General features: G+C 39.3%; 1 protein-coding gene across 7 annotated transcripts; it reads right to left on the minus strand.

Moving 5' to 3' along the window:
• Nucleotides 1-22,704, minus strand: inavab (innate immunity activator b). Of its 7 annotated transcripts, XM_061688861.1 has the most exons (12): nucleotides 22,472-22,704; nucleotides 17,564-17,707; nucleotides 14,497-14,623; nucleotides 11,008-11,114; nucleotides 8,438-8,565; nucleotides 6,837-6,959; nucleotides 6,526-6,757; nucleotides 4,667-4,720; nucleotides 4,295-4,589; nucleotides 3,374-3,526; nucleotides 1,597-2,308; nucleotides 1-1,425 (listed from the first exon to the last, which is right to left on the minus strand). In XM_061688861.1, the coding sequence occupies exons 4-12, from the start codon at nucleotides 11,060-11,062 to the stop codon at nucleotides 1,333-1,335; spliced, it is 1,845 nt and encodes a 614-aa protein (XP_061544845.1). In that variant the 5' UTR covers nucleotides 11,063-11,114; nucleotides 14,497-14,623; nucleotides 17,564-17,707; nucleotides 22,472-22,704; the 3' UTR covers nucleotides 1-1,332. The 7 variants fall into 7 exon arrangements, with proteins under 7 accessions (XP_061544845.1, XP_061544846.1, XP_061544847.1 ...); XM_061688862.1 differs by lacking the exon at nucleotides 17,564-17,707; XM_061688863.1 differs by lacking the exon at nucleotides 17,564-17,707 and having other exon boundaries at nucleotides 14,497-14,626.
• Nucleotides 22,705-24,313: the final 1,609 nt, after the last annotated feature.

A 24,313-nucleotide genomic window follows, 5' to 3' on the forward strand; every position in this document is an offset into this window, starting at 1 on the left:
TACAGTCGTAAAAATACTTTATTCCACATGAAAACATTTCCGCATATGCAACAATATTACAACAAGAGTTTCATTTTAACCACAGCATCTAAAATGGTTAAATAAAAAAATAAGACAATAAAAATGCACACAAGGAAACATGATTTTGGGCACTTTTATACAATTGTTTACTGCATCATGCATTCATAAACTCACCCTGCAGCTTCACTGATTTCAAGTCTGACTTCAGTTGATTTCACAGCACAAATAAATTAACAGATAAATATATCGCAGTAAGAGGCTGTGAGTGAATGTCGTTAAACTGTAGCAACTTCTACTTCGTGACACATTGCCAAACTAAAATTTGGTCTGTAATCACAATCTCACATATTTTCATTTGACATGTACATAGCTGCCAAGCATCGTCTTTTTTCATACCATGCTACTTTGAATCTTATGTACTGTGTGTTAGTAGAGCAGCAGCATAGTTTCAACTAGTTAAGTCATGGGCACATCAGTAATCAACAAGAACTGGTATATTTAAGGCGGCACGGTGGGCAACTGGTTAGAGCGTCAGCCTCACAGTTCTGAGGACCCGGGTTCAATACCCGGTCCTGCATGTGTGGAGTTTGCATGTTCTCCCCGTGCCTGCGTGGGTTTTCTCCGGGCACTCCGGTTTCCTCCCACATCCCAAAAACATGGATTAATTGGAGACTCTAAATTGCCCGTAGGCATGACTGTGAGTGCGAATGGTTGTTTGTTTCTATGTGCCCTGCGATTGGCTGGCAACCAGTTCAGGGTGTACCCCGCCTCCTGCCCGATGACAGCTGGGATAGGCTCCAGCACGCCCGCGACCCTGGTGAGGAGAAGCGGCTCAGAAAATGGATGGATGGTATATTTAAAAAAAAAAAAAAAAAAAAAGTAATTGTGGGTAAACAAGACTATTATGCCAATTTCAAAGTAGAAAAACTGGCATGCTGATTGATCCAGCACCACAAAAATATTCTACCTACACTTTAGGGCACGTTAGTCATTTACAATATCTTAGAATGGTGGTTCATATTCTTCATACAAGTACTTGAAATAGTATGGTCAACATGGTGTCAGTTTGAAGACACCTAGTGGTAAAACACTGCTGTAAGTAACCATGGTTATTTGGCCCCTTCAGTTCATATGTTCACGTTCCAAATTTGTGACACTTATCTCAAAACATCACAAAATCATATATAGCCTGCATTGTTTTCCCCCATACAGGTGAGATTTGATTATTCAACTGCTGATTTTTTCAACGAGTCCAAATGAAATCAAGTAAGATTTCTCTCACTTGGCCCACACCGATTCACTCTCACAGTGTCACACTTGACTCATATAGTGAGTGCCATCGTCTACAGGCCAGTGTTCTTGAGAGTCATTTGTGGACAATTGAAGAGCTCTTCTTTGAATGACCTGTAAGTGAGTGATACATATAATTAACTGGAGATCCCTTGAAAACACAATCTCATTCTGTAATGCTGTCTGGCAGAATGGTAAATCTCAGGCGATAAATAAAGGTGCTGGCGTAATTCTATTAGGAAAGTTGATGATGAGGCTAAACTAAGCAACAAAAGTTTTGCCTACCTGCTCCTGGTACTTCTGATTTTGATATCGGATTGCCTCCAGAGCCGCCATGCTTTTTACCCTTACTGCTCCCTGTCTGTCAAGTGAACGTGATCTGGGTCCCTTGAGCTGACTGCGCCAGTGCCACGATTTCAGCTGTTCGCTCACCACTTGCCGTGGGAGGCAGTTGGAGTGGTACTGTGGATGATCCCATTGTGCTGAGGGGGGAGAGTGACTGCTATCAGGAGCCAAATGCCTTGTTGCTCTCTGCAGGGGCACAGAAGCTTCTTTGTAGCGGTACTCATATCTGCTGGGGGGGCAGGGAGACTGACAGGTGTAATAGCTCCATGGCATGTCTACATACGGAGGGTAAACCACTTCCTCATTGTAATAGGCTTTGTGGACACTTAGATTGGACTGGTGTCTGGGACTGTGGTAAACTCCAGAATTTGGGGAGGCTTGAGGTCCGTAGCTACCAAATGGAGCAGAGAGCGGGGAGGCAGCCTGATAGTGTTTAGGCAAATCACAAGGCAGCTCTTGACTGGGGGAGCTGCTGTAGGATGCAAACGAGTGTTCGGAGTTGCTATCCTCAGAGCCTGCATTGTTTACGCAACTAAACATTAGAGGAGAAGCTTCTGAGGGTATTTTGTTGAAATCTGTCAGTCGCCTCCTTCGACCCCTGGCGCGACCACGGTCCTTGTCTGGTCCGAGTGAAGATTCAGGGTTAGATATCCTGTGCAAGTCACACAAGGATGTCAGGATGTACTTAAACTGAGCTAACAAGGAATCATCTACAGTGTATATAAAAAGTCTACACATACACGTTCAAATGCCATGTTTTTGTGATATGTAAAAAACAGTCTGAGATAAATCCTCTCAAAACCATGAATGTAACCTATATACTGTACAAATCGATGTATTTTATAAATCTTTTCACGAGGGAAGGTGAAATAAATAACTGAAATATCATGGTTGCGTAAGTGTGCACACCGTCTTATATCAAGGGATGTGTCGTTGTTCAGAATTAACCAATCACATTCAAACTCATGTTAAAATGGGAGGGAGTCAGCACAAACCTGCAATAATTTAAAGTGGCTCTGATTAACTCCAAGTAAAGTTCAGTTTTATTTGTAGGCTTTTCCTTAATTTTCTTTTTGATTTTTATCATAATCCTGAAGGTTTTGTGATATCACTGACTGGTATTTGGAACTGTTCATAATTCCCTCCACATCATCTATGGTCCAAGTTACAGCTGAAGAAAAACAGCCCCAAAGCATGACACTGCCACCATCATGTTTCAGTGTAGATATGATGTTCATTTGGTAATGAGCAGTGTTGTGTTTGCACCAAACATACTTTTGGGATTATGACCAAAAGGTTCAACCTTGGTTTCATTCGACCATGACAAAATCTCTCAAACACAAGTGGGAAAATTTGTTATGGTTAGATGAAATCAACTTCAGTTTAGCATGAGTTTGAATGTGAGTGGCTAATTCTAAACAGCCACATTCCAGTTAGAAGAGGGTGTGCGCACCTGTGCAACCACATTATTTCAGTTGTTTATCTTTACTTAAATTCACAAGAAGATTTTAAAAATATTTTCGATTGAGTTGTGAAGATTATAGTTCACATTAATGGTGCAAAATGTTTTAAATTATTTATTTGATGATCCTTTTTTTATGTCACAAAAACCTGGCAATTGAACAGGAGTGTGTTGACTTTTCATATCCACTGTATATGTTCCAAAGCAGATACTCTTTAGAACTAGAATTCTATGCTGACAGACAAATTGTAGTACCTGAGAGAGAGCTGCCTGTGTATGCGCATCTCGGACGTGGAAGGCGTGCTGTTAGACTGTGTACGGCTCAGTTTCAAATGGGAGAGCTGCTGTGGCAGAGCAGAAAGTGGCAAGCAAGCCTCCAGTGGTGGTAGTAACTCATTCTTGGCTGGACTGGAGTAAAACAAATGTTTCACATATTTTATCTGCCAAAACATACTCAGCTGCATAATTCACTTGAAAAACATTTAGACCCCCCCAAAAATGCAGACCCCAAATACTGTAATAGTGTTTACTATTTTCAAAGCGTTGTGAAACTGAAAACTATGACTTCTTTTACAGTTGTTACCTACATTTTTAAAACACGATCCTATATACTGGGCCTTTAATATATAGTGTTGAGTCTTTATTAGAGTTCAACAAGGCAGGTAACCCTATATTACAACTCCGTGATGTAGGGTTCTGTCTTTTCCGTTTGGTCATTGTACCACGTATCCACCAGTAGATAGTGGATCTTAAACGACTCAAACCTTTGTCATAATAGAGGAGTTAAGAATGGGGGATAAAATGAACCTAAGTTCTGAGAGATTTTTTTCCCCTTTCTTCACGATGTTATAAACAAGTGATAACTGGTAAAAGATAAGGCCAAACTCTACAACAAAATTGAGAATTGGAACACCCACAAGTTGATGGTAGGCAATTTAAAAAGTTTCCTACAGAGCAATGCTATTTCACTGGTAAACTTAAGGAAACTGAATGACTTTTAGGATTATTTAATTTCCAAAGTTGCGTCACTGTTAATTTTCTTGTTACTTTTAATTGTCAATAATAGGAAAGAGAGTTCACAAGCTTACAAATAAAACTAGTAGCTGCATACTCTGCGTAGTGCCTTGTCCAAAAGGGAAACTTGAGAGCTGTGTCATAATGGATGGTCCCCATTACCTTTCTTTGGAGAAGGACCGTGACTTCTTGCTCTTTTGGTATGGCTGGTCAAGGCTTGTCTCTGACCACGGGGAGTGCTGGATCGGAGGCGGGTCATATGCGGGGCTTGAGTTAAAACTCATTGAAAGGTCAAGGCTAGGATGAGGCGATGAGCTTGGTGTCTGAGGCCCCACAGATGGTGATCGATAGGAACCGTCTGTGTAGGACTTTGAAGACACAGTGGATGGCTGTGGAGAGTCCATCTCTCCTGAATATGGGAGGACTGAGGATGGCTGTGAAGACTCACTCGGCCCTTCTAATTACAAATATGATACAGTTAACAGTGAACACACACATCTCGACAGATCCTTCCTTGTAAACTTTGGGCCTTACCTTCGTCTTGAACCACTGAATCAGATAAAGAGCTGTCATCAGACGCAACAAGATCTGAGAAACAAAAGCAAAACAGACTTTGAGTCACCTGTGATGCATCAATCCCGATGCTCTTTTGACCTCACACAGTAGTATGACTTGCACAAATTACTTGGTTTTGTGCAATTTGTACAAAGGTGAGAACATACTATAGCCTATCACGAACCTATGTTAGTATGTTAGGCAATAGTAAAGTCATTACAGTAATTATTTGTATAAAAAACATTAATAGGCAATGAATACAAAACGTTCAAATGAAAAACAGATTCAAATAAAAAAACAGTAAGTACAGCGGTACCGCCACTTTGTGATGGAAGAGCCCCTGTAGTGGGTCAGAGCATAAGCCGAGGCGGGACCCATTCAATTTAAAGAGCCCCTGGTTAGTCATGGTGGTAATCAACTAATTGGTTGATTAATTATAATGTATTTAATTAGGAATAATACAATTAAATAATTAGAATAAATTACTTTATATACTACTAATAATGTATTATATATAATTATATTTGGAAAGAAAAACAGAATATTAATATAATTTATTTAAAATTATCAATTTTACCTGTTTTAATTATTTTCTTTTCTTCCTTATCTTCCTTATCTTCAAAAGACCTGGCCCATCTGTCCGTTATTAAAATCAAATGTGGCCATTAAGCACAAAAGTTTGGCCATCACTGGCCTAAAGGGTAAAAAAAGACTCAAGACTATACTGTAGGCCTCAGACAGGGCTACAGCTCCAGAGAATAAAGGGCGCAATTACTGCGCTGACAACTCACACAACACCACTGGATGTGTATCTACAGAGGATATACAAAGTCTACAGCCTATTGTTCAAATGCCAGGTTTTTGTGATATAAAACAATGAGACTAAGATTAATGTGACCTAAAGTATAACCTGTACAACTCAATTGGAAAAAACATATTTTTGAGAGGGTAAGTACAAATAAATAACTGAAATAATGTGGCTGCACAAGTATGCACCCCTTCTTATGACTGGGATGCTGGAACGTGGCAGTGTTCAGAATTAACCAGTCACATTTAAAGTCATGATAAATGGGAGTCAGCACACACCTGCCACACCTGCCTTTGATTAACCCCATTTAAAGTTCAGATGCTCTAATAGGCTTTTCCTAACATTTATATTCATTTCTCGCAGAAGACTGAAGGTTTTATGCTGGGTGGTACTGTTTAGACTGTTTAGACTTCCCTCCACCTTTACTAAGGCCCCACTTCAAGTAGAAAAAGAATAGAAAGCATGATGCTGCCACCACCATGCTTCACTGTAGGTATTGTGTTCTTTTGGTGATGAACCACAACGCATTTTCCCACGTGTTTGGGAGATTTTGTTATGGTCCGATCAAACCAACGTTGAACTTTTGGCTGTAACTCCAAAAGGTAAGTTTGGCACAAACACAAAACTGGTCATCACCAAATGTCAGGAAAAGCCTACTAGAACAACTGCGCTTTATTTGGGGCTAATCAGAGGCAATTTAAATTGTGGCAGGTGTGTGCTGACCCCCGTTTAACATGTGTTTGAAAGTGATTGGTTAATTTTGAACACAGCACAACTCAGAGGATGTGCACACTTGTGCAATTACATCTCAGTTGTCTGTTTAGACTTCCCCCTCAAAAGGATTTTAAAAATTTCAATTGAGTTGTATTGGTTTTGGCCAAATTAATGGTGGAAAAAAGTTTTGAAATGATTACACTTGGTCTAATTTCTTATGTCACAAAAAACTGCCATTTCAATAAGGATGTACAGACTTCTTATACCCACTGAATAAATGTATGATTTGATGCTGATATAGGCTGCACTTACTCACCTTGTCGTGGGATATTAAAAGCAGGAAGAGGTGATGATCGGCCGTGCTCCAGCCGCAGATGGAAAGCAGTCTCTTGTAAATGTTTGAGTTTCTTCTCCTCTCGCTGAGATTGCTTCAGTCGACTCTTTCTAACAGCCTTACTCAGGTGGTTCTCCTCACAAAGCTTGCGTGCTGCCTCATAGATCTTAAACTGAAGAGCCAACTCGGCATCCACAAGATTTAGGGCCGACTCCTGCAAAGGTAGAACAAAATGGGTTATGAATGCTGTTTGAAAACAGACCGTCACAGATTCAATCAATGTGTTCTTATACCTTCACTCCCCGGGGGATGCTTTGCTCATCAAGCTTGAAAGCAGTTCCGATGCGTCTCCGGATCTGTGGAGGCTTCTCTCCTGGCAGCAGAGGATAATCTCCTGAGAGCCGGCCTGTCAGTTCCTTAACAACACAAATAAATTCACAAATAACATTTCTCAGCAAAGAGAGTGAACCAGAATAAAAACACATTTTTGTACAGATGAAATGATGAATACAAAGAGCAGACACAATTTCCAATGCAAATGCATCATTTAGGTTCAGTGGCTCACATATGCAGAAATCATTCAGGTGGGAAAGTTGGATACCACTACATAAACACCCCATTTTCCTCACGTTGCCGCATATACTGTAGGTTCTGGCAGTCTGTTGCACAATTTCTCGTCACAGTACATTCTTGTGGTCTCACCTATCTACATCAGGTAACCATGTCCAAAGCAAACCAAGTGCATGATGACACAAGGTTTCTGATTTCATCACTCGTAAAATCCCTACATCTTTGAGTCATGCTGATGCAGATGGCCAGTGAGTTTACACGTTACCTTCTCACAGTGACGTGAGTTAGAGGGCGCGGTGCGTCCGATTAGATCACCTTAGCAGGTCCCGACACGAGTGCCCAGCCCGAGTGTTAGCAGAAAAGAATGATCACTTCTGGGATTTTACCTTTAAGCAACCACACTTTGGCACAGATTCCCAAATCAGATTTTGCATCCAGTTTCAAAATTAGTGACATTTATGTGGCCATCACATCCTTAAATGAGAGAGGCTATTTACTATAAAGCGGAAATGCAACTGAAAGAAAGAACGCAAGCAAATGAAATGACCATGACTTAAAGTTCCAAGTCAAACAATCCTAATCTGGATGAGCATCAAATCGTACACCTTCATATAGATATGTCTGCGCCGGACTGAATTTTTTCATTCTTTTTTACTTTTCATTCACTGAGAAATTAAGGAAAATGCCCAGTTTTGCAATGTTAAAAAAGGAATGAAAAATCATAGTTTGTCTCTGGTTTTGCAATGGCTAACACTCAAAAAACACGTATCTATTCTTAAGGATGTAAACTGTAAAGAAAACAAACTCCTTAAAAAGGCCAAAAGGGCAAAAAGAACCACGATTATATTTAGTGGATGATTCATACTTTCCAAAAGGTCAACTTCCCTTTTTGCTCCCTAAATCTCTTTAATCTTGCTGAATGAAGATTGGTGATTTTCAAAGTGTTCCGTATGACAAATCTTACAAACTGCCAGCTTCTTCTGATCATGTGGATGAGTGGGAGTTTAGAAATACTGACGTGAAAGTGAGGCTTGTCTGAAAAAATGAGTGTAGACTGAAAGTTAAAAAAAGAGACAAGCAACATTGTGCAGTCAACCTCAGAAGCATCTCATCATGTTATTTTAAGGACTTGCAATAAATGTTTCAACAATCATTACAAGTTGAACCATTGCACATAAAAATGTGATGGCTGGTATGGCACAGCTCGAGAATGATAGAATAACATCTTTCCAAATGATGTATCAACTGTTAAAAGTTAAAAAGGTTTCAACAGAACAAGACTCCTATGGTCAAGTCACACAATAATGAATCCAAAATTCCTCACTGCTTCACGAATGCAGAGTTTCTTCAGCTCCAGGAGGCACAGCTCGAGTTGGTCTTGGAGCGCCTGGTGCTTTAGCTTCATGGCTCGCGTGTGCGTGTTCAGATCCTTTGTATGCGATGTCGGGCTGTCTGAGCGTACAACCACAAACAAAAAGAAAAAAAATTGAATTAAATTGCATTTTTGGAAAAAAAGGTGTTGTATCACGAAAAGAAATGGGATTATTACAAAAATTAGGTCAAAATATTCACAACAAAAAGTCACAATTTATGAGAATAAAGCCATAATGTGGAAAACAAAAGGAGAGAATATGATGAGATTAGAGTCAAACAGAAAGCAAAGTAAAACAATGGAATAATACAATAATTCAAATTCCCCACATGAACCTAAATGTGAAAGCCTGAGACAAGCAGCCGCTTTCGCTTTCTAGAGACTTGCTATATATGAATCAGGTAATATCATTAAATATTTGTTAAAAACACTTCTGATGTGATGGAACAAACTGAAGAAATGTGGACTTTCAGTGTGCATAATTCTTTCTTAGGACCATGCACAAACATTTACACAATGACAAACTTCACACTGATGACAGTGTTGATGTGACAAAATAACATCAACCAATGTCACTCTCAAACTTTAGATACAGGGTGATATATAAACTTATAATTTATTCATATGTTGTAATATTTTTCAAATTGTTTTTGTGTATGTTCCATGATTAAAGGAGCAAGTCTATTCTACCAAACCAATGACTTTGGAAGAACTTCAAGGGCGAATATGAGAAGTTATGTCTTCCATCCCACAAGAGTTCCTTGTGAAATCAGTTAATGCGGTTCCCAGACGGCTTGAGAAACTGGTGGCTAATCCTGGCGCCCATATCGAATTATAAATAAAACTCCATGCAATACACTTTCTTCTCATGTTCATTTCTTGTAAGAAATATAGTTCAGAAATAAATTACAAGTAATATTTCTTTCAACTTTATTCTTGTAATTATGACTTTATTCTCAAATATCTCAAATCTAAAAAAAAAAGACAGGACAGAAATACTGTATGAATTTTAGATTCCACAGTGGAACCCACTTAAACAAAAAGATGACTATTAGGAAAAAAGTTAAATGTGTTTTTGTCATTGTTATAATGTGAGAATAAAACTGTGTGACTATTGACAGCTAGTGAGTGTTCAGCTAGTGCTGTCTGTCGCCTAGGAGACAAACAACATGAGGCTTAGTCTCCGGGCTAGGGGAGTGTCTTGGAGCAGAATGCATTGAGCAGTGCATACCTTTAGAGATTATTAACAGAATCCCTGCAGGTACTGACAAACATCTGATGTGTCAACAGGAAAGAAGTGTGGCAATGTGACAATAGAGCAGAGAATTCCTCATCCTTGAGACACAAACAGCTATTCTTGATGGATGGACATGTTCTCATTGTATGGAGCAGGCACCACGCGGTCAATTAAGGCCAGAGGAATGTCACACAGGACAGAACTAATCAGTACACATTACAACGAAAATAACACTGCTGATCTATAAGAAAAAGCATTTTGCGTTTTCGACATGAACAATGTCTATCCCAATTTAAAGTTTGCCATTGAACCAGTCCACTGATAATTTAAGAAACTATGTTTCACAGTAACACTTTGATGTTCACAATCACGGCTTTATAGACATGATTGTATACTATTACCTGCGTCAAAGAGGGTTGTCAGTTTTTGGTGGTGAAAGGACAAAGACATACAGTACTGTACACTAACAGGCCCCAACATTAGGTACATCTGCATGAGGTCCAAAACAAAAGATCTAACAAAAATTCTAATTGTGGTCATTATTGACTGACATTCACGTTACCATGAAGGGATTCATTCATTATACTGTGATATGAAAGACAATATCACCCAGCCCTAATGTCAGTGATGTTTAGGTTGCAGATGGTTATAGTTTCCACTTTGTGCTAAGTCATATTTATAGGTGTTCCAAATATGTTTTCCCCCTTTTTGCCAAAAAAGGTAGCCAAAACTACCACAAACTATTTTAGATACACAACAAAATACTGCTGTAAAAGATTATTGTCTTTTTTAATCATTAATTAAATAGCAGACTCTTTGAATGTTGTGAACTGCTGCTTTGTTGCATTCCACTGTTGTATTGAGTAGAACAACGGGAATAGTTCCCAGAAGAGTTGACAAAGCGTTGCTCAATTTCCAAATCAAGTACTCAGTTTAACCTCAATTGCTTCAAGACACAATTAATCAATCAATTCCACAGAATTCACCCAGTTCTCAAACATCAGTAAGTAGGTTAATGTGCCCTTCCGTAATGTAAATGAACTTAAATTGTCACATGAAAGCTGCCCAAAGCATAAGGCCAACTACAGCAACAAAGCCCGGCACTAACCAAATCCTTTTACTGTTTCTGATATTATGCTAATATATTGTGTGATTTAACGATACATTTGGGAGGCTGGATGTGCATAAAGTGAAAATGTGAAAATGATCTTTTCTTAGTGAAGACGATTAATAATGCAACAAGCGCATGAGTGTGTACTAAATGAACGCTGTAAACATGTTTTACCAGAGTGGAGGATGATGCCGCTATCAGTATCGCTGATCTCGCTGTTGCCTTCCATACTGTTCAATTACTATTCTTCAGTGGCGGGGAAACATAATGATCACCATGTCCTGTATAGACAGATTCAAAATCAATCAATAATTTTAAAACTGATGACATAAACACTGTAAATCTGGTACGGAAAACAAATAAAGAGCCTTGCCAACAATGTTTAATGAGTTAACATCAACGGACTAAAGATGGAGAACATTAATAGAAGATCAGCAGAGGTCTGGTACCTCTGATAGACCTACCGTAATTTCCCGTATATAATGCGCACCCATGTATAATACACACCCCCAAAGTTGACCTCAAAATTCTGGAAAACCCTTCTACCTATGTATAATGCATTTTTACAATGCATGATTTTGCTTCGACCTATATGATCAAAACATGAAGTATTATCTGTATTTTGTTAGGTTTTTTTCAAAGAATTATTCTGAAGTTAAGCATGTTATTTGAACACGTAATCCTTTTTCTTTTTTATTTACTTGCTCTTATTTTGAAATTCACAGCCCTACTTTTATTTAGTACATTAGAAAACACACAGTGGTGCTCATATATTTGATTACCCAGGCAGAATTTGTAATATGAGTACAATTCTTGAAAGAAAACATGAAGGACCAGGCGAAACACATTGAATTTTATTTTAATGGAATTCAAATTAAACGGCCAAGCATTTCAGAAAAGCATTATCATTCAACAAAACATAACCATAAAGAAATTAATTATGGTTGTTGTTCAGTCAGTCATATTTAAAAAAATATATTTCACAAATTCTGCAAGGGTATGTAAACTTATGAGCACAACTGTACATATATGTAGTCATACGTACCCGTATATTGAAATGAAAGTGTAGGCTGCACCTTTTTTACAAGCACTAGGTGGCGGTGGCATTTTGGAATGAAAGTGTACAGCTTTTTCATAACCACGAGATGGCGGCATACATTTATAAAATGTGAGTTCCCCCCCCATTTGCCCCTATACCTATGTATAATGCGCACCATTGACTTTTGACAATTTTTGGGGGGGAGAAATGCGCATTATACACGAGAAATTACGGTACCTACTATTACCCAACCATGTGACCTGTAGCTGGAATGACTCAGGAGTGACTTCCCACTTTGATCCTACACTCACACAGGTGGAGTCATAGTTTACAGCAGAGCGAGTGTGTGTAGCCAGGTCTGGTCTGTTTCCTGTGACTGCTCTGTTGTCATACGATGCCAGTATCACAACTCCTGGTTCGATTATTAACTAAAAGGGATCAGTGAAATGCAGTGGCGTGGCAGCGGCGCATTCCAACATGCAGAGTAGGTTCAGCTCGGATAGCCGTGGGAAGCCAAGAAGTTACAATGTGAATGTTACTACTTGTTTGCACACTGTACGGCTGCATGCTGAGAAGTGCCTCTATAAAAAATGTCTCCTGTTATCAGCCTAGACATGACATGAAACATGACACATCCTGCATTACGCTGATATGACTGTGACTTGCTAAGGTGTTAACTGGCCACTGTGTTGCCACATTGCTTTCACCATAGATAAAGAACAGATGATGAACCAGCTTAAACAATGACTACAGTATAGCAACATTTTTTTCTTTTAACCATGGATAGAAAAGTCAAACAACAAGTTCATGGTTTGATCAAGGCCTTGCCTTTATATTTAACATTGAAATCAACAGAATGAAAGAAAAAAATTAACAATTCAACCTGCGTACATCAATTACAGTTGGTTCTGAATAATTACATCATCAGCTATAAACATTATCTTGTTTTTTAAAACAGCATTGTTTTTTTTGTTTTTTGAACACAGTAACAATTACTTTCTCCATCAAACCAATGATTGGAGTGGCAAATAATGAAACAAAAAAAGTTACTGAAGCAGCCAGTTGGTTAAAAACACAATGTAATTATACATTTTCATTCATATGCATGTTGACAGTACATGTAGAATCTAGTATTATACAACCCCAATTCCAATGAAGTTGGGACGTTGTGTTAAACACGCAAAGTTCAAAAGCCAGCATCTGTGATGGTATGGGGCTGTGTTAGTGCCAATGGCACGGGTAACTTACACATCTGTGAAGGCACCATTAATGCTGAAAGGTAGATATAGGTTTTGGAGAAACATATGCTGCCATCCAAGCAACATCTTGTTCCTGCAGCAAGACAGTGCCAAACCACATTCTGCACGTTACAACACTTTGGCTTTGTAGTAAAAGAGTGCGGGTACTAGACTCGCCTGCTTGCAGTCCAGACCTGTCGCCCATTGAAAATGTGTGCCGCATTATGAAGCGTAAAATAAGACAACGGAGACCCCGGACTGTTGAACAGCTGAAGCTGTACATCAAGCAAGAATGGGAAAGAATTCCACCTACAAAGCTTCAACAATTAGTGTCCTCAGTTCACAAATGTTTATTGAATGTTGTTAAAAGAAAAGGTGATGTAAGTGGTAAACATGACCCTGTCCCATCTTTTTTGGAATGTGTTGCAGCCATAAAATTTTAAGTTAATGGTTATTTGCTAAAAACAATAAAGTTTATCAGTTTGAACATTAAATATCTTGTCTTTGTAGTGTATTCAATTAAATTTAGGTTGAATTTGCAAATCATTGTATTCTGTTTTTATTTATGTTTAACACAACGTCCCAACTTGGCGGCACGGTGGACGACTGGTTAGAGCATCTACCTCACAGTTCTGAGGACTAGGGTTCAATCCCCGGCCACGCCTGTGTGGAGTTTACATGTTCTCCCTGTGCCTGTGTGGGTTTTCTCCGGGCACTCCGGTTTCCTCCCACGTCCCAAAAACATGTGTGGTATGTTTATTGAAGACTCTAAATTTGCCCGTAGGTGTGAATGTGAGTGCGAATGGTTATTTGTTTATGTGTGCCCAGCGATTGGAATCGTGATAAAGACTGCAAGAACAGTTTTTATTTGGAAATTTTTGTCAGTTTGGCAGCTTTTCACCAAATTTGCTACTTCACCATTGTTAAAGAACATCTTTTTTTTAACGTCTCTATCCTACTTGCTGAAAATCCATAATAAGCAATTTTTAAAGCGTAAGTATATTTGCAAATACCCTGTTCAATATTTACAACAGAACAGACCAAAGTTCTTTGGAATTCAGATAAGCAATTCTAACTGCTCATTACAACAATATAGAGGCAATGTGAGTCACACACAGACACTAACTCACAAAATTTGGACCACAGCTGTATGGTCAGAAGAAAATAATTGTACCGAGTAACACCATTAAAGGCATTTACGTTTTTCATCATAAAGCATTATTCATAACTTACTAATCTCAGGACTGATAATCACATCAACTGGGAAATTGGATTAAAAAAACAACAACAGACAAACAAAGAGGGATCTGCATTAAATCAGTTTTTTTTTTTAAAGAATTATCACAACTGCAATAAAAATGACAGGTTGTATGAGAATGTACTTACTTTTGGAAGATTTGCAAAACTTCAAAGTGTGAATAGTCCCTCAGAGTGTGTGTGCTGATAGAAGGCTGGCCACTGTTGAGTCCGGACAGGAATGAAAGCCTGGCCCACAGAAGAAAGCACTGCCTTCCTGCTTAAAGGGAGTGGCCACATGCAGCGTCAGTATCGTGTAACCCTCAGCTGATTTTGAAACTGTGTCAACAACAATGAGCAGGTTACTGGGAATTTCATTGCAACAATATCGGTGATGGCTGAGGGAGGAAAACTTGACGAAGTGTGCCCTTTGGGGGGAAGCCTGATTAAAAGTAACACAGTAAGAATACTCAAGAGTGGCAGGAGAACACAGTTGTTGAACTAATTTAAAGAGTCAAATTAGGGAAGAAAGGCCACAAGTTGTGGTCAGCGATGTGACACCAATGGGCTTTTCTGGTCTCTTTATAACAAATCCTAATTAAACAGTGTGACCATTCATCTTTCTTCATTATCTGGTCAGTTTATGACTAGTGCCATCTCCTGGATGCTCTAATGGCTCACTCATGATTGAAGCAGAGCTTGTACCCTTCCGTCCTTCCTACAAGGCCATTTTCATTACTTCTGGGGTGAAACACATGCTGGGTGGGATAGTCTGCATGATTTATAGAGACCCACAACAGCACCTGCTCTTTCACTGCATGGCTTGCATTCATTCTGAATCTCAATATTCATTTAGGATTTCAAGGAATGTCGTGGGTGTTCAGACACATAGACATACATGTACAGAAAAAGGTCCTGCAATTCCCAGACATTAAAAAGAACCTCTCACATGACTCTGCTCCAGCAAAACAGCTGCTCAAGAGAAGATAGGGGGAGCAACTGTTTCAATCAGTTAATGACTTCCACGAGCGAGTTTTTTCATTGTTGCTTGTTTGTTTGCTAGTTAGCATGCAAAAACAAATTATTCAAATTCAATGATGTTTGTGGAATGGTGGGCCCAAAGAAGAGACAACAGAAATTTCCAAGATCCAAAGTCTTTTTAATTTCTTCATTTATCAAACAAATAAAGCATGCACGGTGGCCGACTGGTTAGAGCGTCAGCCTCACAGTTCTGAGGACCCGGGTTCAATCCCCGTCCCCACCTGTGTGGAGTTTGCATGTTCTCGCCGTGCCTGCGTGGGTTTTCTCCGGGCACTCCGGTTTCCTCCCACATCCCAAAAACATGGATTAATTGGAGACTCTAAATTGCCCGTAGGAATGACTGTGAGTGCGAATGGTTGTTTGTTTCTATGTGCCCTGCGATTGGCTGGCAACCAGTTCACGGTGTACCCCACCTCCTGCCCAATGACAGCTGGGATAGGCTCCAGCACGCCTGCGACCCTAGTGAGGAGAAGCGGCTCAGAAAATGGATGGATGGATAAAGCATGACTTGATCATCCATCTATTCTCTACACCGCTTATCTTGCTCTGGATCACGGGGACCTGCAGCTGACTTTGGGCAAAAGGTGGACTACGCCCTGGAGTGCTCCCCAGTCAATCACAGGGCACATATATATAAAGGCAGTCAGCCATTCACACTTTTACATCATCATTGAGTAGGAACGGTACCCACTCTGCCTGCAAAGAAGCCAGCCAAATGAACCACGACAGCTTACAATGAGTGAAAAAACAGGAATCATAATTAAAAATTTTTGTTCAAACTAAGGACACATGCACCCAAAAATATCACACATTGTCCAATTTAATATCCGAAGAACATTCTTTCCATCAAATTAGCTATATTTAATACAGCGCAACATTAACATTTCAATATCCTTAAAGTTCTTGTAAACAATTTAACACACCACAAGAGAAGAGTGTTGTTAACAACCTACCAAATTTGATTGAATAAAACAAATTACCAAGTACTGTATTTAAAATTAGGCTTCAAAACTTTGAAAAATCAAGCTATTCTCTCAGCTCTAAAATGCTGTGGGTGTGTACGCTGAAGGCGATGAAACCACGCCCCGCTCAAGTGTCAACTGTCAATAAAATACATTCATATGTCGAGCATCTTTCTTACATCGAAACATCACTATATGTTTGAGCCGCCAAAACATGATCATCTTAAAGGCTCCGGTGCCTGGAATATAACCCACTGAGCTGTTGCAGGGCTTTTCCACACCACGACAAGAGGCTTTAGCCACCAGCTAGCTCGTGGGCTAACAAGCTTCCAATCACAGCGGGTGCCAGGCTCGCCCAATACATCACCGACTCGTTATGTCAGTGTCTAGGTCCGGATAACAGAGACACTTGACTTCAAGGACAAGTTTTAAATGTTAATTTTATTTATTAATGGACAAAAATATTCAAAGCTACCTGGCTGTGTGTGAAAAAATAATTGCCCCCTAAATCGAATAACTGGTTGGGCCACCCTCAGGAGCAACAACTGAAATCAAGCATTTTCTATAACTGGCAATGAGTCTTTCACATCTATGTGGAGATGGCTCACGCTTTCCTGCAGAAATGTTTTAATTCAGCAACACTGGAGGGTTTTTGAGCATGAACGGCCTTTTTGAGATCATGCCACAGCATTCCAATTGGATTCAAGTTTGGACTTTGACAAGGCCACTCACACTTTTTTTCAAGTCATTCAGAAATTGATTCACTAGTGTATTTTGGATCATTGTCCTGCTGCAGAATCCAAGTGCGCTTTAACTTACGGTCGCAAACTGATGGTCGAACATTCTCCTTCAGGATTTTCTGGTAAAGAGCAGAATTAATGGTTCCATCAATCACAGCAAGTCTTCCAGGTCCTGAAGTTGTCAAGCAGCCCCAGACAATCACACTATTTTTCTTTTTCTGAAATGCTGTTTCATTTACGCCAGATGTAACAAGACAAACACCTTCCAAAAAGTTCAACTTTTGTCTCATCAGTCCATAGAATAGTCTCCCAAAAGTCTTGGGAAACATTCTGATGTTTTGTTTTTTTTTGTGGCAAAAGTAAGACGTGCCTTTATGTTATTTTTGGTCAGCAGTGGTTTCCGCCTTGGAATTCTTCCATGGATGCAATTACTGCCCAGTCTCTCTTCCTTATTGTTGAGTCATGGACACTGACCTTAACAGAGGCAGGAGAGGCATGTAATTCTTTAGATGTTGTTCTGGGTTCCTTTGTGACCTCCTGGATAACTCTTCGCTGTGCTGTTGGGTCACTTATGTAGACTGGCCATTTCTTGGAAGGTTCATCACTGTTCCATGTTTTCTGCATTTGTGGATGGAAAATGGCTGTTACCGTGGTTCGCTAGAGTCTTAAAGATTCAGAAATGTCTTTTTAGCCCTTTCCAGGCTGATAGATGTCAATTGCTTTATTTCTCATCTGTTCTTGAATTTCTTTGGATCACTTTTTGATATCTTTTAGCTGACTTATTTTGTCAGACAGGTTCTATTTAAGTGATTTCTAGATTGAACAGATCTGGAGGTAACCAGGCTTGAGTGTGGTCAGTAAAAATTAACTCAGCTTTCCTAAAAAATTTTATTAGCCACAATAAATTCATGATTTAACGAGGGGGGAATGGGAATTACTTTTTCACACAGGGTCAGGTAGCTTTGAATATTTTGTTGTCCCTTAATAAATAAAATCACCATTTTAAAATTCTATTTTATATTTACTTGGGTTATCTTTGTTTTTATTTACATTACTTTGATGATCTTAAACATTAAAGTGGGGAAACTATGCAAAAAAATAAGAATTTGAGATGGGTACATATACCTTTTTCAAGGCACTGTTCAGTATATACTGCTAAAGCTATTCCCCTGCGACCCGACCTTGGAGAAGCGGTAGAATATGAATGGATGGATGTACAGTATATAGTGAGAGGGTCATGCTGGAACGCCCAAGTATGTCACTCGGCACTGTTTTAGCCACGCCACCCTCCCAAAAACAAAATAATCAGGAAAACTGAAACGGTGATAAACAGTTTAATGCTATATCTCAAAGTGCCCTAGTGATTAGCATTTCTGCCTCACAGTTTTGAGGGTTTGGGGTTGAATCTTAGATCTGGTCCTTGTACCTGTGCAGAGTTTGCATCCTTATGTGCACTAAATTGCCCATAGTGTGAATGTGAAAGCTTCTTTAGTCTGTATGTTTTAGCATTTTATCTCCATTATTTGTTATAGGTAGAACTGTTTTGAAATCTGAACAAATTGGCGGGGGACCGGCATCTAGCCAAAGGTTTAGTTGCCCCTGAAAGGTTCCATGGCATGTTTTAAGTAAAGAATGAAACCAAACAGGCAGAGCTGCTTCCCGATATAATCTACAGGTATTAGCCAAGAATTGTTGGCTGGGTGTTTTGTAAATGAGTTAAAGCTGTGATTACAATAAAGTATGGCCGTAAAAATGCTGGAATTTTGTTTAAACAGGCTGCATGCCAGGTAGCATCATCAAATCTAAAAGGAGCTAAGAGAAATGCAGGTGATGATTGCCATCATTGCTACTGTAGCTTAGAATTAAAAGCCAAAATACAATCAAAATGTTAGATATCTGCCAGGAAATTATTTTAATCAGTACAGTCCATCAGTATGTTAGGTAAAACTACTAAAAAGATATAATTATTCTAATCCATCTTTCTCATTCTGTCGCCAAGTCAAGCTGTTTAGTTCCCTCATCTAAGACTGGTCCAGTGGAACCAGTTGGTGGTTTGCTTTTCTAAAGCAGGAGAGAGAGACAGAGACAGAGACAGAGACAGAGAGAGAGAGAGAGAGAGAGAGAGAGAGAGAGAGAGAGAGAGAGAGACCTTTGTGTCTGCAAACCAGCAGCTGGCTAAACAAATTCTTCAAATAATCTCAAGTCATTTTTACAAGTGTATGACCAGGTGACTGGTGCCGGTGTGTAGTGACATGAACTTTACATATAAACACTGTATTTGTAAAATTTAATATGTAGTTAAACATCTATATATACTCAGAATGGGCATAATAGTCGTTTAATACATTAACTGATCGTTAACAATTCTGTTTATTGATCATAATCCAAAATGGACTGTTTGACTTGAGTAAAGAGGTCCTGTTGCCTAGTAGTAGAGTGCTTAGCACTGATGCCTCAGAACAAGAAGGTCTCTGGTCTGATTCCAACATGCGACACTCTTAACACTGGACTTTCGGGCCTTTTTTTGTGGAGTTTGCATTTTTTTCCCCCATGACCCTGTGGCTTTTCTTCATGTGCTCCAGTTTCCTCCCACAACTAAAAACATGTAAGGCTAATTTCCAGTCTACTTACCAAGGTACTACTGACACAAGAACTGGATTGAGTGTGACAACAATCTTGCCCACTGCTCCTCAGGGACGGTTGAAATGCAAAGAACATCCATCCATCCATCCATCCATTTTCAACACCGCTTATCCTGGTTAGGGTCGCGGGACACTGGAGCCTATCCCAGCTGACTTCGGGTGATAGGCGGACTACACCCTGAACTGGTCGCCAGTCAGTCACAGGGTACATTCACACTCACGTTCACACCATCACTGAGTGGGAACTGAACCCACGCTGCCCGCACCAAAGTCAGGCGAGTGTACCACTACACCATCAGTGACTCTGCAAATAACATATTTAGCTAAATACTGTACTGTATGTATAGACCTATTTTTTTTTTTCAATGATGGTCAATGATGAAATTATGTGGCTTGGCCATTATAATACAAACAAAGCAAGGTGAGTTCCTCCCAAAAGTGTGGCTACCGACAACTTCCTTTCTTATTATTCATACTGTATTTCAATGAGAATGTGTGAAGAGCAGAGGTGGGTAGAGTAGGCAAATATTGTACTCAAGTAAGAGTACTGATACTTTAGAATAATATGACTCGTAAAAGTAAAAAGTAGTGATCCAAGTATTTACTTGAGTAAGAGTAAGAAAGTACTCAATGAAAAAACTACTCCAGTAAAGAGTAACTTGTGAGTAACTTCTGATTTTTTTATGTTTAAATCAGAGCATGAACATCAAATAAAAATATAAAAATAATAATATATGGGAGTCAACACACACCTGCCACCATTTCAATTTTTAACTGCCCAAAAACCAACAACACATACATTGGGCCCGAAAAAGAAAAATAATTAGGAGTGTGCATGCCGTGAGCAAGCAAGGTATCAGGGATCAAGCTACCGCTGACCTCTTGCCCTCAGGCCAACACTTTGGAATGTGGGGACTGTAGACAATTTTAATGGTTGGGACGCAATACAAACCCAACTAAACAAACAGAATTTCAATATCAACATCAAAGTGGTCTGTATAGTCTTATCTCTTCAAATCCGCTTAGTTGTTTTGATCCCACGGTCAGTCACACACAAGAGGAACTATCATCCATCCATCCATTTTCTGAGCCGCTTCTCCTCACTAGGGTCACGGGCGTGCTGGAGCCTATCCCAGCTATCATCGGGCAGGAGGCGGGGTACACCCTGAACTGATTGCCAGCCAATCGCAGGGCACATACAAACAAACAACCATTCACACTCACATTCACACCTACGGGCAATTTAGAGTCTCCAATTGATGCATGTTTTTGGGATGTGGGAGGAAACCGGAGTGCCCGGAGAAAACCCACGCAGGCACGGGGAGAACATGCAACATGTTCAGTGTCAATGGATTGAACTGTGAGGCTGACGCTTTAAGAGGAACTATCAAGTACCACTATTTTCTCGTACACTGGTGAACCTTTCTGCAGAAAGAGGATGTTGCAAACCCATCGCTTCTCTGCATTTCTTTATCTCTATGATGCACCTTTGGACATTGCCTCTTTACCCTTGAATGTGTCAGTCAGAAAAACAGTAGATTTGTCCATTTCTATAGCGCTTATTATACTATACTATTATACTCAGCCTATCCCAGAGGCGAGAGGCTCTGTACACCCTGGACTCCTCGCCATCGAATGCACCAATGATTCTCAACTGGTGGGTCGTGGATAGCGAATAAAAAAAAAGACATGTTTTCATATTGTGATTTTTTTCAGTACACTAAAGAGGCGTACCAAATTCCCACATGGAACATATTAGGTAAGCGACAGGAAACATTACTCACTAGTCCTCTAGTCACTAGTTTACTCTATAAACAAATATAGTGCAGTTCAGTCTCTGGTTAGTGAGTGTCATAGCTAGCAATATGCTTTTGGTGGGATATGAAATTCATTTGAAACGGCATTCAAAAATAACATACTATACTGTACATGTGTTTTCAGATGCTAGTTCTAATAATAATTTTTAAAAAAGTATTGTTCTTAACTTCCATAAAAGTGGTCCGTGACTTTGCAACAATAGGAAAATGCGGGCCCTGGGGTAACAACAGTTGAGAACCACTGGGATAGGAAAAACAACTATTCCCACTCACACCTATGGACAACTTAGAATCTTTAATTAACCTAATGTACATTTTCATAATGTGTGGGAAGTCTGAGTGCCCAAAGAAAACCCACACAAGCACAGGAAGAATATCGGCCACACAGGAAGGCCGGAGCTAAGAGTTAAACCCTGAACCTCAGAACTGTGAGGCAGATTTGCTAACCACTCAACTACTGTACTGTCAACAGTACACTACATGTATATGTGAGAAAGGTAGTAACAATAGTGTCATGTACAGTGTAACGTGAACTAAATGATGAAGATGCTGATACATCAAACACAGATTATGTGCAACACATTTTATGTCAATAAGGGTCAATAATCTAGGTGGAAAAAAACAGATGAACTAACATGTAAATTGCTCCATATATCTAATTGCTAGTCATTAGGCCTGAAACAATGATATTGAAGAATAAAGATGTATTTTTTTCGTGCACCGTTATGATTACTGCACAGAGCCATCTTAACATGTGAAACTTGCTTTAAAAAGTGAGATTTTAGCCATCATTACCACTCTACATTCATGTGGAAAGGCAGCACCTGATTCCAGCGGTCTTGAGTATACTGTTAGTATAAGTTATATGCATATGCATGGAATGCTGCTGAAACAAACACTTAAATGCAATGCTTGCCTCTTACCTTCCAGGCTAGTTAGCTAGCTAGCATCCAGAGCTAGCTGACTCCATAATATCTTCACTCCATCGGCGAGCGTTTTCCACGTTTGGACTCATGTTCCCCTTACAGTAATAAAGCATAACAAGCATAAACACGTATTTTCGAATAGGCATCTGGCGGCTCCAAAAGTAAGAATAAAATGAAGTTTAACCGTTTTCAAGCAAGGTTTACTCCAAAAACTAAACTTTTGTTGGGGGGTTTAAGTGAAGTTTTGCGTGATACATTCATCGTCTCTCGAAAAAAGAAGCACTCGAACAAACAAGCAGCGTGAATGTGTTTCTGACGGAATGACCAAAAGCCAAGTTGGCAAAATGAATACATTGTAAATAGGGAATAAACAAGGAAATATTGAGCATGATACTTATTACTGTGGTTAGATAGCACTTGAAACGCGCCCAGATACCAATTATCATCAGTGTCATCATTAAGGATTGCCAATCTACGAGTTCTAAACGTGTCTTTGAATGCCGCATTTAACATTCGCTCCCCAGTGCTGCGTGGTTAGGTCTAAGGGAGAATTTATCATTGGTAAATCTGTAAATCGGTGTCATTCAGATCTGTGGATTGAATAACAGTAGAAAACAACATCTATCTCTGTTTATTATTATTATTATTATTATTATTATTAAATAAAACTGTCATTCTGTGCTTTTTCTTCGCATTGCAGTGTAATAACGATATATGACCAGGAGAGAGCAGGTAAGGTTTACTTCTGTGGTTGTCACCTCGACACTGACCAGCAAACTTCTTTCTCAATGGCCGAAACCTGGACTGGTTACATTTTATGTGCAGTAGTTAAGCTATTTTGAAGAGTAACATTATTCATTTGAATCAATTTTCATTGGTCCGCTGGGGTGAAATGGTTTTATTTTACAACAATTCCTTTTGATTATAGAGTTTGACATCACATCTTTCTGGGTAGCAAGGATGAACCCTAATAGGATACCAACAGATAAACATGAGAGTTCCACAAATTACTTTTGTTCCATCAAGACTTTTGTTGACTAGTCTGTTGTAATGTTGATTATCTTTATGTTTATAATTAATAATATACCAATTTATAAATTAATTTTCTGGGTTGTGCTGCCATATGTGACGTTTACACAAACGACTGGCACACTCTACAACAAATAATAAAACTCATCTCATTCATTCCAATATCATCATTTAAAAAGTTTATAAGGGATACTGTACATCACAGGTGTCAAACACAAGGCCTGGGGGCCAGATCCGGCCCGGCACATCAATTTATGTGGCGCGCAAAAGCAAATCATTTACGTCAACTTCCATTATTCTTGCTAAAATCTGGACCTTAATTTCAAATCGTCATTATTAATAGATAAAAACTGAGATATTGCAATAATTTTTTGTTACCAAACCCTTTTTTACAGTAACTTGAACAATAGTTGAACAAACTATAATGCTTGAGTTCTGATTTCAAAACCAGTTATCCATTTGTTGTGTATATGTAATACTATGAAGAGGCGACGAAACATTTAGATGGTTTCACAGTCATAACGGCCCTTTGAGGGAAACCATAACTATAATGTGGCCCACAACAAAAATGAGTTTGACACACCTGATCGGTGCCCCTGCTTTTAGCCTGCTATGAACCTTTTAATCACAATGTGCTATGATGTAATGAGCATGCGTCAAACTCAAGGCCCGGGGGCCAGATCTGGCTCGCCACATCATTTGATGGGGCCTGCGAAAGCAAATCATGTGCTTCAACTTGATTCTTGCTAAAATCTGTACTAAAATTTTAAATTGTACCAAACTCTTAAATTGTCATACTTTTACATTTTG

Source organism: Phycodurus eques, chromosome 10, assembly GCF_024500275.1.
Source record: "Phycodurus eques isolate BA_2022a chromosome 10, UOR_Pequ_1.1, whole genome shotgun sequence".
In the NCBI taxonomy this organism is placed as follows: Eukaryota; Metazoa; Chordata; class Actinopteri; order Syngnathiformes; family Syngnathidae; genus Phycodurus; species Phycodurus eques.

Coding starts and splice junctions, on each gene's coding strand:
- inavab (XM_061688859.1), bottom strand. CDS start 7,163: ATGGGGTGTTTATGTAGTGGTATCCAACTTTCCCACCTGAATGATTTC. Junction 4,721..6,525: donor TTTTAATATCCCACGACAAG/GTGAGTAAGTGC, acceptor TTTGTTTCTCAG/ATCTTGTTGCGTCTGATGAC. Junction 2,309..3,373: donor CACAGGCAGCTCTCTCTCAG/GTACTACAATTT, acceptor TGACTTGCACAG/GATATCTAACCCTGAATCTT.